At 35.6% G+C, this 15,767-nt stretch overlaps 1 protein-coding gene across 3 annotated transcripts in view; it reads right to left on the reverse strand.

Moving 5' to 3' along the window:
• Positions 1 to 15,767, reverse strand: part of GRIA2 (glutamate receptor, ionotropic, AMPA 2) — a 290,552-nt gene that overhangs the window by 54,325 nt on the left and 220,460 nt on the right. For all 3 annotated transcript variants that reach the window (XM_006884445.1, XM_006884446.1, XM_006884444.1), the window contains exons 7-12: positions 13,809 to 13,976; positions 13,450 to 13,554; positions 12,320 to 12,430; positions 6,559 to 6,765; positions 5,687 to 6,057; positions 611 to 809 (exon numbers count right to left, since the gene is read on the reverse strand). In XM_006884445.1, coding sequence (XP_006884507.1) covers positions 611 to 809; positions 5,687 to 6,057; positions 6,559 to 6,765; positions 12,320 to 12,430; positions 13,450 to 13,554; positions 13,809 to 13,976 — 1,161 coding nt within the window. The remainder of the gene's footprint in view (positions 1 to 610; positions 810 to 5,686; positions 6,058 to 6,558; positions 6,766 to 12,319; positions 12,431 to 13,449; positions 13,555 to 13,808; positions 13,977 to 15,767) is intronic.

Raw genomic sequence — 15,767 nt, forward strand, 5'->3', positions numbered from 1 at the left:
AAGAGGGGCATCCACTTCCATAATAGCTTGCTTCCAGAAACGCTATGAACCTGGAGAGAGGATGAAAGGCACCCAAGTGTCAAGGACACTCCTTCATAGGGTCGCTATGAGTCTCCTGACAGCACTTAACAGCAACAACCGGTATTGCTTTGAAGGTTTCACACAGCAGATTTAGAAATTTCCGTGTGAAAAGAATCTGTTTTCTCATAAAGAACTAGCATAACTAGTTACAATGTGAGTTTTTCTTTTACATGTTATATTCATTACAGTGTTTTTTTATATTTAAAAATTTTCAATTTAATCATCCTTTATTCCATTTGGCTGAATAACACACAGTCATTCTAAAATTGTGATTTATTGTAACATTTATGGTTTTCCAACTAAGTTAAGGATTGGGAAATGGATAGAAACAGAGTTAAGAACAAGAATAGAGACAGGGATAAGTTTGGAACAGAAAATAAGGGTAGGGAAGTGAAGAAAACACAGCCTAGGAGGGAAAAGCATGAAGGTTACCTTCCCATTGCACCTTTGAGAGGGACAAGGGACAGCAAAATTTAAATAGGTCAAACTAAAGACAAAATCAAATGATACATAAGCATGCATCACTTACCCTAAAAAACTCTTTTGTGGAGCCAGAGTCTAAAGTCCCATAAGCAATTTCTGTTTGCTTAGAAAGATCCTCAGCACTTTCGATGGGAGACACCATCCTCTCTACAGTCAGGAAGGCAGCTAAATTAGCCGTGTAGGATGAGATTATGATCAGGGTAAAGAACCACCACACACCTCCAACAATGCGCCCAGAGAGGGATCTAATAACAAGTATGAAATGGATTTGTAAAGTGAAATGAAGGAGCTGGTAGAAAATCAGTTTAGCAGTTTTATGAAAATATCAAGTCAACAGGGAAAATTTCATTTTAAACATTTAAAAAATATCTGCTAGTTAACGATACCACACAGTATTATGTATTCTGGGTAAGAAGTACAGATTAGCTAGATTTGATGACATTTGCAGAGGCCAAGTTCTCATTTTTTCCTGGAATTCTTTCAGAGTTAAAATGCCCAGTTTATGATATGAAACTCTGCCAAGAAGCAATTTTAAGAACTCTCCAAATATTCCATCCAATACATATAATATTTTATCCACTCATAGCATAAGTAGATATGAACAAGAAAATCTCAAATCAGTATTCTATTTCAGCACAATACATACAAATAAATTGTTTTTTATAAGATTATTATTATTTTCACTTTAAGCATGGAAGAAATCCTCCATTTTATTGAGCCAATGAAATTCCAAAATTTTCAGAATGGCCCAAAACTTCATTTGAGTTTTACATGTGAAAAAAATATGAATATCTGAGAGAGTGTAAAACAGAAACAAAATAAAACTATGATTTAATAAAGGTATGATACAAAATGTAACTTTTAATGAACAAGGTGTTGAAGCCTCAGCGCATGGATTGCTATCATTCTGTTCCTTTGTGCTTCCTGCTCAAGAAAAAAAAAAAGAATACCTACGAAAACAATTAGATATTTTTTATCAAGAGATAGATTTCTACTTTGAAATATAATAAAGCAACAACATTTTAAAGACTATACTTTTTTATATAAAAATCTAAAGGTTTTTCAAAAGTTAATGATTCTCAAATAATTTACTTTGGAAGTCTATATATATATATAGATAAATATAGAAATGAAGGTAGTGGTATGCATATAACGCTTTGCTTTCCGATTCCCCAACTCACAGCAGCCCAGTATGACAAAGTAGAACTGTCTCACGAAGTTTCCAAGAGTGTAAAGCTGACCACCAATATTTAAGAGCCAAGCTCTGTAGCCACAGCTTCCCAAAAGAAATATAACTTTGGGAGAATGGTAAGAAGCTGTATTATCATCCCAAAGGCAGTTGATTCAAATCCACTGGCGGCAGGAGAAGGATGAGCAATTTCCTCCCCTGTGGATTACTGCCTTTGAAAACCTGCGGTAGGGTCAATTTTGGGTCAGTTCGACTCAATGACACACAGCAACAACAGCCCAGTAACATGTATATGTAATTTTGAAAGGTTTGATAGACCTCTGCACATAATTATGGTAAATAATTAACGTTGTTGTTGTCTGCCTTTGAGTTGGAAAGGACCTATAGCTGACCATCCAGTGAATGGGCCATTCTCTGGCTGGTGAATTAGAACCACATGCTGTGGGATTACAGCAGAGCTTTTCACCACTAGGCTACTAGAGCTGATCTGAATGGCATTAGCAGACAATAAAAGAATTATTTAGCCAATAATTCTATTATATCGAATAGATGGATTTCTCTAATTCAAATAATAAAAAATTTCCTAAAAATTTTCCTGACAATTAACAGTAAGGAATGACCTATTGATAAAATATAGATAATGAAAATATTTTGGTAAAGTGTTTATGAAATAAACTACACAGACAGTCAATGGAAAGAAAAAAGACTACTTAAAAATAGAGCTCTTGAGATATAAACTTATTGCTGAGAGGGAGAGAGAGAACAAGAGAAGGCAGCAATGAAAAAGGAGAGACTTTAATTAATCACTTATGACAAAATATCTAATTTTCAACGAGTAAAATAAACATAAGATAAACACTTCCTATGTATTCTGAAAATTATATTAATGTATCTTAAATTTAGGAAATCTGTATTTAGACACAAGTCTCCCAATATTCACTATTTACTTACAAATAGCAGGAAGTATTATTACATGAGCATGTGCCCTGTATTTAAGAGGGCAGACTTTGTACCTGATTGCTTAAAACTTTAAAAGAACATATATGATTACTTCTGTCTCTATACAGTTTATTAATATAACTAGATATGAAAGGTATTTTTATAAATTATTCTGCTTTGATGTTAAATAAAAGTAAGTAAAAGACCTCCAAAATGTCCTTTATTCCAATCTTCACATAAAATTTAATGAAATAAAAAAAAATTTCAATTGATTTAATGCTCACAAGCTTTATCATAATAAAAGTGCTGGACTAATAAATCATATAAATAAAGTCAAGCAAATTATTTTTAAAATGTGTTCATTTTTAAAAGGACTTAGTAATAATGCTTCTTAAAGAACTCATGAGAAATTGTGCAAAGGAGAAAATGTAATCTCAATTTTCATGGTAAACAAAAATGTCTTTATAATTAAAGGTAAACTTTGACCTGTAACCTCAGAACTAAAATTGAAGTAAGTAAATGCAGATACTTTTTTAATATCTTTTTTAATCCTTGTTAAATGAGGATATTAAACATTATATGTACTTTTACATTTACTAAATACACTAAAAATATTGGAGGGAGACACGAAAAAGATGTTGAATAAAAATATTCTTTGTAATAAATGTCTGTTATATTATCTATGACTTACTCTTTAGAAAGTAGTAAGAATTTTTACATTTAATTTCAGACATTTTTACCAAGTCAATTAAGTAAAAAATATTTACTAAAAATATTGGAGGGAGACACGAAAAAGATGTTGAATAAAAATATTCTTTGTAATAAATGTCTGTTATATTATCTATGACTTACTCTTTAGAAAGTAGTAAGAATTTTTACATTTAATTTCAGACATTTTTACCAAGTCAATTAAGTAAAAAATATTTACAGGTTATAATTTATAATGTGTTCTATTAATATTGTTAATATCATTCCATATTATATTTTACTTTAAAGATAATAAATATTTTGCATATATTTTTAAAAACAGTGTCACTCTTTTAATCTGTTAAATTCCTGTTTGTTTTTAAGGCATCAAATACATTGCTCTTCTGATCCTGATTGTTGTCTAATAACAATGATTTACTTCCCTAAAATTAATTACATTTGTCAATATTGTGTTAAATTAGTGTTTAAAAATATAAAATACATAATGTTAAAGATAGAAAGTTGTACTTCATAATTTTTATCATAATATCCTTCATATATTATAAGGCAAAAAAGAATCAATTGATAACAACAAAAATTTTCTCTCTAAAAATCTTTTCTGTTGGAATAGAAATAGGTAAAACTGAAATAGATATTGATCTCGGAAAAATCAAAAGTCAAAACAAAGGTTGTATTTTAAGAAGCAGGCTTGTTGAAAAGTAGATGACTAGATGTCACGATGGATTCTGGAACAATTTTTGACTATTGAATGTGTCTCTTGTATTAGGTTTTATCATGTTTCCCACATTTTCACAAGCACTGGTTACCAAAGAACTACCTTCAGTGCACCAATAATGGTGTGTCAACCAAACAGAACCAAGGGTGGTTGATTTTGGGGAACCCAGGTCAACATAGCTGACCTTATGATGCACCCTATATACTTCTCTCTGCTCATTCAGAGGTAAGAACATAATTTCTGTCACTTCAGATGATTAATTAACTTAAGTCATAAAATGAACATATTAATGAAACTATGAATCTTATACTTTGTTGAAAGTTATATTGAAGGTTTTCATAATGAAAACCAATATATAGATGCTTTTCAAATACATACTTTGTCATATTTCAAATTCAATGCTGTTACCTAGAGAAGCTGTAAGGAATCTACTAGAGGCAATATTCATGCATTTAATATTTTTAATAAGGCCTTATTTTCAAGGAAGTAAGTGATATAATTCTTGTAAATATATATTTACCTTCTTTCAGTAGGTGGGATATTTTGAAAAGACTGCAGAGATACAACTAAATATTTTATCTTCTCGGGTCATTTTCCAGAATTAATTACTTGTTATGCTTGGAAGTACTTAAAAATAGCAATGTAATGAAATAATAATATTAGGAAAAATTTTTCAGTATTTACTAATACAGATCACAGGCTAAAAGACTATAGTGGAGCCCAGGTTAAAATGTACTAGTAGATTGGTAACACTTTGGGCTCTAAAGGTGAAAGTAATCATGCAAGATTGATTTACTCCCAGGAAAAAAGGAGAAAGAAATGTTAATCTTTCTTATTCATGTCTATGATGTGAACAAAGGCCTTAAGAATGTTATGATATAATTTATAATTAGGTTTTATAACAGTGATTAGCATACTCAAAACGAGATAGTGGTATATCAATTTACTGTATAAGGTGAATGCATTGTGTTATTTAATATGACACAACCTTTTCTAACAGAGTAGCTATCACTATGACCCTAACAATTGTTATTTGTAGATATTTGGAAAATATATTATCATACATTTATTTTCATCAATGCAGCAACCTAACTAGAAAAATAATTTTCATATTTCCTTTCTCATTCCATTTTTATGAACTAATAATGGAAAAATAAAATAGATGAGATGTATGCCAATGAAGTTTTGTCCAAGAAGTAGTTAATAAATAATATTGCCCATTTTCCCATATACAGGTCTGTGGATTATCACACAGATGACTGTAAAATGAGAATATGCAGCAAAAACACGGTACCCCTCCAAGAAGGCATGGAATGATAGGAACCTTATGCATTTTATAGCCTCTTCATGGTGTGTATACTTTCACCCGGGAAATATATGATCAACATCCAGAGTATATTGTTCAAATATTTCACAGTCTTATGCCATTTGTAAGAATATGTCCTGAAGGAGTCTTGGACTGCTTGGACATGTAGCTGGCAGCTGTTTACTTCTTTGAGTGAATTTATAAACACCATGAATATCCATTTGAGACTTAAAATGCACAAAGCTGAAGCAGGTGAGTAACCAACCTTGGCGAAATATCGCATCCTTGCTGCATAAAGGCACCCAAGGAAAACCAGAGACTATTAAAAATCCCAAATTCATTAGTTGATTCACTACTTTGTGTTTCTCTTCCATCTTCAAACTCCTCAGTGTGCCACTCGTAGGGGCTAAATCTGCTGACCAGGAATAAAACTACACTGACCCCAATGTAGGCAAAAACAATGCACATCCAGATCTCATAGGCTAAAGGATCAAGAAATGAAAACACTCCCGGTTTAGACTTCTGAGGCTTCTTGATCATGATAGATATCCCGAGGCTCATAAAGGGCTTTGAGAAGTCAATCACCTCTTCTCTCACAAGGGTAATAGTTAATGGTGCAATTGCAATATCAGCTTTCTGTAAGGGAAACAGAGAAATGTGATAGTACCTAGAATCATAATCAGAAAGGAATAATTACATCCCTGGATGAAAAAGAAAGAAAAGAACGACATGGAAATTATAATAATTGCTTACATAAGGCCTCAATAAAAAAGAAACAAAAATTAAAAAAGCAAAAATAAATACTGTCCAAACACTTCTCCTTTACCATAAACATACAGTAGGAATGCTTGGCTTGAAGTTGGTAATGCCATGAGCTTATGTCTTTTGTATCAATGAGTTTTGTGAACTTTGTACAATACAAATGTCCCCTAAACTTAACAAGAAATGAGAAGTAGATGGTGCTAATATGCCTATTTCATTTAATCTGCATATTTACTTCTATATTTAGCCTATAATTTTTCCAATGTTTATAAGGAAAAAAGATAGTCTTTCTAGAAATTGTGGGAAATCAGGGGGAAGGCATTTTGCTTAACAACTACTCATATGTAAAGGCTTTGTGAAAAGGGATCTACTTACCCCATAGACAAGTTCTCCAACCATCCCATTCCAAATCTTTGTGTCTGCATCCCTGGCCCCATACTTGCCATCACCAACAATTGTCAACTTGTATTTGAACCCACAATGTTTGGCAATTTCTGCAGCCAAGTCAACACAGTAGCCCTCATAGCGCTCATTGCCTTCAAGCATTTCGTGATTTTTCTTCATCATAACATATGGAGATTCCTATATGAGAAAGCAATATTTTAGTTGACTAAAGCAACTTGTAAGTATTTGAATATCCACATTTGACATGATCATCACCTGTTGATCAGAGACATTATAGATTTATCAGTGGTATCTTTGCAATTACTTGCTATGCATCAGAAAGCTGGGCAAAGACTAGGGATGACAGAAGGAGAACTGATGCCTTTGAGTTGTGGTGCTGGAGAAGAGTATGGAATATACCATGGACTGCTAAGAAAACTAACAGGTTTCTCTGGGAGAGGGTAAAGCCAGGCTGTTCCTTGGAGGCAAGGATTCTGAAGCTTCATCTGACATACTTTGGACATTTTGCAAGGCGAGATCAGACCTTGGAAAGGAATATCATGCTTGGGAGGGTGGAGGGATAGCGCAAGAGAGGAAGATCCTCAATGAGATGGACTGATTCAGTCACTGGAGTAATGGGGATAGGTGTGTTGGAGACAATAAGCTTGGCAAAGGATAGAGCAGGGTTTATGGCTGTTGTACATAGGGTTGCTATGAGTCGCAGGAGACTTGACAGCACATAACAACAACAACAATATAGAAATAGGAAGAAATATTCAGGCTTCTGAAAAATATCCTCCAGTGTCTGTTAGTATATTTCATCAAAATGATTTGAGCCTCGCTAAGCCTGGAAAAGCATGACCTTCAAAACACAAGCAGCTCTTATACTTCTTTGCTATGTTTATAATAACATTATGTTAATACAATTGCACAGTCATGTTAATATTACACTGTTAACAGAGACATCAGCAGTTTGAATCAATCAGGGATTCTGAAGGAGAAAGAAGGGAACTCTACTGCAAAGATTTGCAGTTTTAGAATCCTGATGGAGGGTCAACTATGAGTCAGAACCCACTAGACAACAGGGGGCTTGATATTCTGGGTAGATATAGATATCCATTTTGGTTTTTAAAACTTCCAAAATTCCTAATTTCATATTTTGTGCATTCCCATAATTAATTAATATCTTCAGCTACTTATATTCATTTTGAGTCTTGCCACATGAGTAAATGAAAATCTTTGTAGTGCATAAAAATTGATATATAGATATTGGTTTGAAGCTCAACATCAAGAACATGATTCTCTCCACAGGGCCAAATGGCAGCACCATGATAGATGGTGAAAAGATTGAGATTGTTAACAGTTTCAGCTCACTCGGTTCCACAATCAACATTCTTGACACTAGCAGTCAAGAAATCAAAAGTACATTAGGAAAAATCTGCTATCAGGGACTTCCCTACAGTGCTAACAAGCAAGGATGTTAGTGAAGAGACTAAGGTGCACCTGATCCAGGCCTTGGTCTTTCACATTACCTGCTGTACATCAGAGAGGTAGACAATGACAAAGATGACAGAAGAAGAATTGATACCTTTGAATTATAGTGCTGGAGAAGAGTACTGAACATGCCATAAGAAATCAAGAAAACCAAAAGATATGTTTTAGAAAGAATGAAACCAAGCTGCTCCTTGGAGGCAAAGATTTTGAAACTCTATTTTATATACTTTGGGCACATTGCCAAGAGGTACCAGTCCTTGGAAACTGACATTATGCTTGGAAGGATTAAGTGACAGGGCAGGAGAGGAAGACCCAGAAAGAGATGGATAGACACAGTAAATAGAGAAAGGAAAATGGGTGTGCCAAAGACAGTGAGACTGTCTCACGATAGAACAAGGTCTAAAGCTATTGTGCATTGGGTCTCTAGGAATCATAGTCAACTCAATGGAACATAACACCAATAAAAAGGCATTGGTGAAATAAATTGCATAGGACATTTTGAATCAGACAATCATATTATCTATCCATCTATGCTGGAGATTAAAAGCTACGGAAAAATGGGATTGCAGTCATAGTTAAAAAGGTAATTTCTAGATATATCTTAAAATACAGTGGTGTGAGGAACAGGATAATATTCATACATATACAAAGAAGTCCTATTAATACCACTATTATTCAAATATATGCATCAGCAAAGAGAGTCAAAGAAGAGCAAATAAATTATTTCTACCAAGTTTTGAAGTAGAAATAAATCAAACATACAACCAAAATGAATCATAATATTATATTAAATTATAGTACTATTATATGATTACATATTATAATGAATTATCATGAGCAATGGAGAAATGATTGACATTGACAATTATTTCATTTTGCTTGAATCCATAAATAACACCCTTGCATTGAGTAAATATGCTGACAAGAATATCTCCAAGGTGTCAAGGAGCAATGATGTCAGTTTAAAGACTAAGCTGTATTCAATCCATCATCTTTTCAATTATTTCCTATGCATCTGAAAGTGGGACAATGAATAAGGATGATATTTTTTATTTCTTTTTTCATAATTGATGCCTTTGAGTTGTGGTATTGGAGATGTGAGACTACTGAATATCTCATGGATTGTCTAATTAACAAATGAATATAACTTAGAGAAGGTGAAACTAAGGTGTTCCTTGGAGACAAGGAATAGTGATGTCTCATCTTACATAATCTAGATGTGTTATCAGGAAGGACCAGTCCTTGGAAAGGTACATCATGCTTAAAATAATGGAGAATTTGCGAAAGAGAGGAAGATTCTCAATAAGATGGATTAACACAGTGACTTTAAGAATGATCTCAAGTATATCAGAGATGATGAGGATGGTATAGGATAGGACAAGATTCATATCCATCAGTTATCGGATTGCTATGAATTCCACTTTACATAACTGCAGCTAACAACTCCAAGGGCTAAAGTTCATAGGATATTAGGTGCATGGTCAATAAAAAGTAGGCTGAAAGAATTATTGTGATAGTGTTATGCTGTTTCTGCCATATTCCTTGACACCAGATTTGCTTAGTGAGAAGGAGAGTGGATGCTTTTGAGCTGTGGTGCTGGAGAAGGGTACTGAATGTACCCTGGACTGCCAGGAAAACAAACAGATTCATCTTGGAGAGGATTAAACCAAGCTACTCCTTGGAGGCAAAGTTTCTCGGGCTTCGTCTGACATACTTTGGACATGTTGCCAGGAGGGATGGGTCCTTGGAGAGGGACATCATGCTTGGGAGGGTGGAGGGACAGCGCAGGAGGGGAAGACCCTCTATGAGATGGATTGATTCGGTGACTGGGGTAATCGGGATGGGTGTGTCAGAGGCGGTGCGGTTGGCGCAGGATAGAGCAGGGTTTAGAGCTGTTGTGCATAGGGTCGCTATGAGTCGGAAACGACTCGACGGCACATAACAACAACAACAAAAAGATATAATGTTCTAGAATGATGCTGATTGTGAAGATGGCATAGAATTTTTATTTCTGCTGTAAATAGGGCCAGCATGAGTTGGTACCAAGTTGTTGTTGTTGCTGTTATGTGCCCTCGAGTCACTCGCGACTCATAGCAACCCTATGTACAACAGCCCTAAACTCTGCTCTCTCCTGTGCCAATCTCACTATCTCTGACACTCCCATCCCGATTACCCCAGTCACTGAATCAATCCACCTCCCAGAGGGCCTTCCCCTCCTGCGCTGTCCCTTCACTCTCCCAAGCATGATGTCCTTCTCCAAGGACTGGTCTCTCCTCACAACATGTCCAAAATATGTTAGACAGAGCCCCAAAATCCTTGCCTCCAAGGAGCCACCCAGTTTAACACTTTCCAGGATGAATCTGTTTTCCTAGCAATCCATGCTACTCTCAATACTCTTCTCTAGCACCACAGCTCAAAGGCACCAATTCTCCTTCTATCCTCCTTGGTCATTGTCCAACTCTCTGATGCATAACAAGTGATTGCAAAGACCATGGCCTGTATCAAACGCACCTTAGTCTCCAGAGAGACACCATTGCTCTTCAGTACTTTGGAGAGGTTAGCAACAACAAATGACTCTAGGAAGATAGCTGAATAATAGTATTACCCTAAAACTTTTAAATAACTTCCTATGCATGTGAAAGTTGGACAATAAAAAAGTTGAGTTAAGAAAAATAAGTGCCTTTGAATTTTAGTGTTGTTGAACAGTTTTTAATATTCCATGGACTGCCAAAAGAATAAATAAGTCTGTTTTGGAGAAAGTGCAACTGGAGTGCTTCGTAGAGGCAAGGTTGTCAGGAAGGCCCAGTCATTGGTAAAAGACATCATGCTCGGAAGAGGGTCAGAGAAAGAGAGGTGGGGTCTCCACAAGATGGATTGACACAGTGATAGTAACAATGAGCTAAAGCACATCAGAGATGTGAAGAGGGCACAGAATAGGGCAGGGTTCAGATCCGTTCTTCATAGGTTCGCTAAAAATCATTGTCAACTCATGGTCACCTAACAGCAATAATAAATATAAGAAAAGTAAATAAAGGGAAATTATTCAATTAGTCCAAATTCTCCTGCCTTTGAGTTTGGGAGTGTAGCTCTCTATTCTTTTGGTAATACATGGTATGTTCAACAATCTTTGTCAATATTCTTCCCTTATTCTGAAATCTCAACCTTATTGCCATCAGCTCAGAACCAGCTCACAATTGTACCTCCAGTGGCTTTAAGAAGCTATAAATTGCTCTTGAGGAGATTACCTGTCTTTCTCCAGTGGAATAGATAGTGGATTCAAAACACTTGCCTTTGGGTTGGTAGTGTGACTCCTTATCCACTTGGCCACCTTATTCTGCCCGTTTTTTTCTATTTTATTTTCTCAAAAACCTGTCATGGTGATCCACATCTTTCTTCTATCTATCCAAAGTCTATCTGTGCAATATTCAATTCATGTTTAGCACATTCAATCAAAAATATTTTATACTAGCTATTTGCCAATGTTTTACTGTTGTTATGATTGTTGTTGTTTGTCATTGAGTTGAGCACAACTCATAGCGACCCTATGAACAAAAGGCCTGAAGCCTTTCTAGAACTATCATCATTTATCAAAGTTCAGAGAGTTTCCAGAGGCATGTTATTTAGGAAATGGATGTTGTATTGAGCCCTGGTTAAAAAGATTACCTTTATCATCAAAGAGTTTACATTTTAGTGTGGAAAAAAAGAGAAGTAGACATTTTAAAATCGTACCTCATATTTAAACATAAAAGTTTACCTAGGATAGTAAGAGAGTAAAGAGGTAGGAACATCTGATGAAATTCAAGGCAGAGTCTTCAAGGTGTTTCCCAATTGATCTTCCATGTATGTAAGGAGTTAGAAATTATCTATCAAAGCTAAACTGTAGTCTTAACCTGGATAAGGAGTTTTTACACATTTCAGTTAGAACTCATGTAATTCTTTATCAGAGTGTATACGCAATAAATTATCAGAACACTGCAAAGGCAGTTTTGTATTAGTTAATACTCAAAACTCATGGCCATAAATCCAGAACCAGCTAAAGTTGTCAGTCACACGGGAGAAAATGATTCGTCTTTTTCCTGAGAAGACAGTGGTGGATTCCACTTGCTAGAGAGTGTACTGCCTTTGGGTTAGTACAGGAACTCTGTAAGGACTACACCATCAGAGTGTGTTAATTAATAGGTGTTAAAGACAACTCTTCTTACAGACACTTTTATTTAAAAAAAAAAAGAAATAAAAGAAGGCATATATGTCTATTTACCAAGATTGTAGTGACAACAACAGTCTTATTCTCAAGCCCAGACGTGTCATTTCCAGAAGGGAGCTCGGTGAGAGTAACAACCATTTTGTCCACTTCACTCCAGTATCCAATCTGAAAAAGTGTGTAACAAGCAGTTACATGGGAAAAGAATGCTGCTTTTAGAAAAACGCTGAAACATTTTCAAATATGTGTCTGGATCTAAAATTACAGACCAATTAACTTAGCTTTCCTCTAAATAGAGTTGTCTTTCATGTATGAGAATTTAACAGGAATAGAAACTATAAATACAAACTTTAGAAATGGTTGATCTCGTCATATTCATCCGATTCAAAGTGCTGAGGGTATCATGGACTGCTAAGAAAACAAACAGATTCATCTTGGAGAGGGTAAAACCAGGCTGCTCTTTGGAGGCAAGGATTCTGAGACTTCTTTGGAGGCAAGGATTCTGAGACTTCGCCTGACATACTTTGGACATGTTGTAAAGAGAGACCGGTCCTTAGAGAAGGACATCATGCTTGGGAGCATGGAGGGCAGGTGCAGGAGGGGGAAGGCCCTCTGGGAGGTGTATTGATTCAGTGACTGGGGCAATTGGGATTAGTATGTGGGAGACAATGAGACTGGCACAGGACAGAGCAGAGTTTAGGGCTGTTGTACATAGGGTCGCCATGAGTCGCAAGTGACTCGACAGCACATAACAACAACAACAACAACAACCACCTCATATTCACTCTGTAAACTCTAGGATTTATTTGTTTGGGGATGATCATATTGAAATACACATACAACACCAATATTTTATCTATAATGGTTAAAACGAAGATGTTAAATTTAAAACTCAGAAGTGAATTTACACTTGATTTTTTGGCTTCCAAATGTTAAACCTTCAGTAATATCTTTACTCAGATATCATCAATACTATCAATAGCAGGTCTACTTTTCTTGTAACTGTGGTACTTACTAGAGTTAAAAATATTTGGACTTAGAAAAAAATGGAAAATTTGTCTGTTTCTGGAAGGTATTCATCTCTGTTTTGGGGAATACAAGTCTCCAGGTTTTTGGAAAGTGAGATGATTGCTTAGCTAACTCTCTGCTTCATAGAGAGAATTGTCTTTAAATCATAAAGGATTTACCTTCCGGGGCCCATTAGTTTTGAGCTCCATGATGTTAATTGTGTAGTTTATTCGTTTTCCATTCTGGTCAAACTTTATATTTCCAGAGAGACCTTCAACTTGAACCTAAAGGGGAAATGGGAAGGAGGCACAGTTATAAATTTACTTCAATTAAAGACAGAAACTGAACAGATAACTCTCACTAGGCTCAAGTCAAGGAAAACTACATGTTAAGGGTTCTTTTCAATCTGCCACCTGCTTTTGGGCAATTAGAAAATAAAATTCCCTGTATGTTAAGCATAACATAATTCAGAAAATAATAATTTTAATGACAATGTTAAGTTGTCAAGTCATATTAAGAGTCATACAGTGTGACTTACCTGTTTGAGGGCCCTTTCTATTTCTACCCCTTGTCCCCAGGGAACGGCTGGGTTTGCTAGACAGTCTCCAGCATTCCCCCTCCGTGAGATTTCAATCCTCTGCTTTCGAAGGTTGCGGAAAGCTTCAGTCATCACTTGCACGGCATCATAGGTCAGAGCAGAAGTGTACTGAAAAGTATCACACACAATTCATAAGAACGAGAGAACATTCAGAAACTTACTGCACATAAGCATTTGGTTGGGTATAATGTCATATACAATCCAGAATTTAAGCAAACTTCCAACCTTTAGAATTAAGAATTGATATACCTAACATATGTTTTAACTGTCTAGTGAGAGATTCATTTGGCCCATGTGGAAGAGTAGTGTCTATTTCAAAATCCTTCAACTTTGATTCATCCCGCACTAGCTAGTCCCCTACATATCAGCAACACTCCAATATCATCTCACATTTTTTTTCAATTCTTGTGAATTATTTTGTTATATATGTCATAAAAACAATCTAAAAGAATTTCACTGATTTTTCAACCTGAAAGCTACTAAGTACCCCATGTTCTCTGCCTTCTTCTTGAGACGATGCTTGCAATGATCACACTCCTGCCTCCAGACAACCTCTCCAAGTGTGGATTGACCTCATCTCTCTAATCTTAAATACATTGTTTGTTGAACTGTGTGTTCAGATCTCACATCAGTCTTTTTTTCCTCTTTACTAAACCATCTATCAACACTCTAACTGCTGTATTTCTTAAAATATGTGAATACACACACACACACACACACACACACACACACACACACACACACTCTTTAGCCTAATCATCACACCACCAAAGATCCACACAATTGTTTTGTTTGAGAGGAAATTCCTAAACTGCCATGTCTTCATCAACCTTTCCTGTTTACTTTAACTGGTCTAACCCAGTCCCTGGCTTTACTGCCATCCATATGTTCAAACACTAGCTCTTCAGTAATGTCTTTCCTTTCCAGTCCACTTACACCACCTCTCCTTCATTTAACCATGCTTACTGATATGTTTTCATAATCTCTGTGAGTATCTTATTATCTTACACTTTTTTAAAAAAAATCTTTTTTATTTTAATGAAAGTTTACAGAGACTTTGGATTTCCAGTCATTTATTATTACACTTTCCTCCCTGCCCACCCCTCCCCCAATTTGCTTTTCTTTTTGAAAAGTACAAGAAAAAATTCTTTCATTGTTAGACAATCCCTCCCCCTAAGTCCACTGCACTATACTACCTTCATTCTGGACTCCTGTCATGACAATAAAACCTAATCACATATCCCTTTTAAGCAGTTTCATCTATTTCAGTGAAGTATACATTATTTGTCCCATCCTTCTCAGTCTTCCCCCAACCCCTCTTTTGTAACAGTGGGCCTATGTCATATTTGTCTTTTTGTGACTGGGCTGTTTCACTCAGCACAATGTCCTTCAAGGTCATCCATTTTGCATTATATTTCATGAGTTCTTTGTTTTTCAATGCTATATAGTATTCCATTGTGTGAATATACTAGAGATTCTCTATCCATTTGTTTGTTGATGGGCACTGGGGTTATTTCCAATTCTTTGCTATCGAGAAAAAAAGCTGAAATAAACATAAGTGTACAATGAAGGTTGTTTATTAGTTGCAAAGGATTCAATAGTTTTGGGTATAGTAAAACCTTACATTTGACTGTGTAGATCATAACAAACTATGGCTGACTCTGAGAAGAATGGGAATCCCAGAAACTTGATCGTTCTAACGCGAAACTTATACTTGGACCAGGAGGCAGTCGTCAGAACAGAGCAAGGGAACACTGCATGGTTCAAAATTGGGAAGGGCGTACGCCAGGGATGCATTCTATCTCCATACCTTTCCAACCTATATGCAAGAACAGATTATCCGGGATGCTGGGCCCTATAAGGAGAAATGTGGGGTCAAGATAGGTGGACAATTTATCA

Source organism: Elephantulus edwardii, unplaced genomic scaffold (assembly GCF_000299155.1).
Source record: "Elephantulus edwardii isolate Elephantulus edwardi_28Jun2011 unplaced genomic scaffold, EleEdw1.0 scaffold00034, whole genome shotgun sequence".
NCBI lineage: Eukaryota > Metazoa > Chordata > Mammalia > Macroscelidea > Macroscelididae > Elephantulus > Elephantulus edwardii.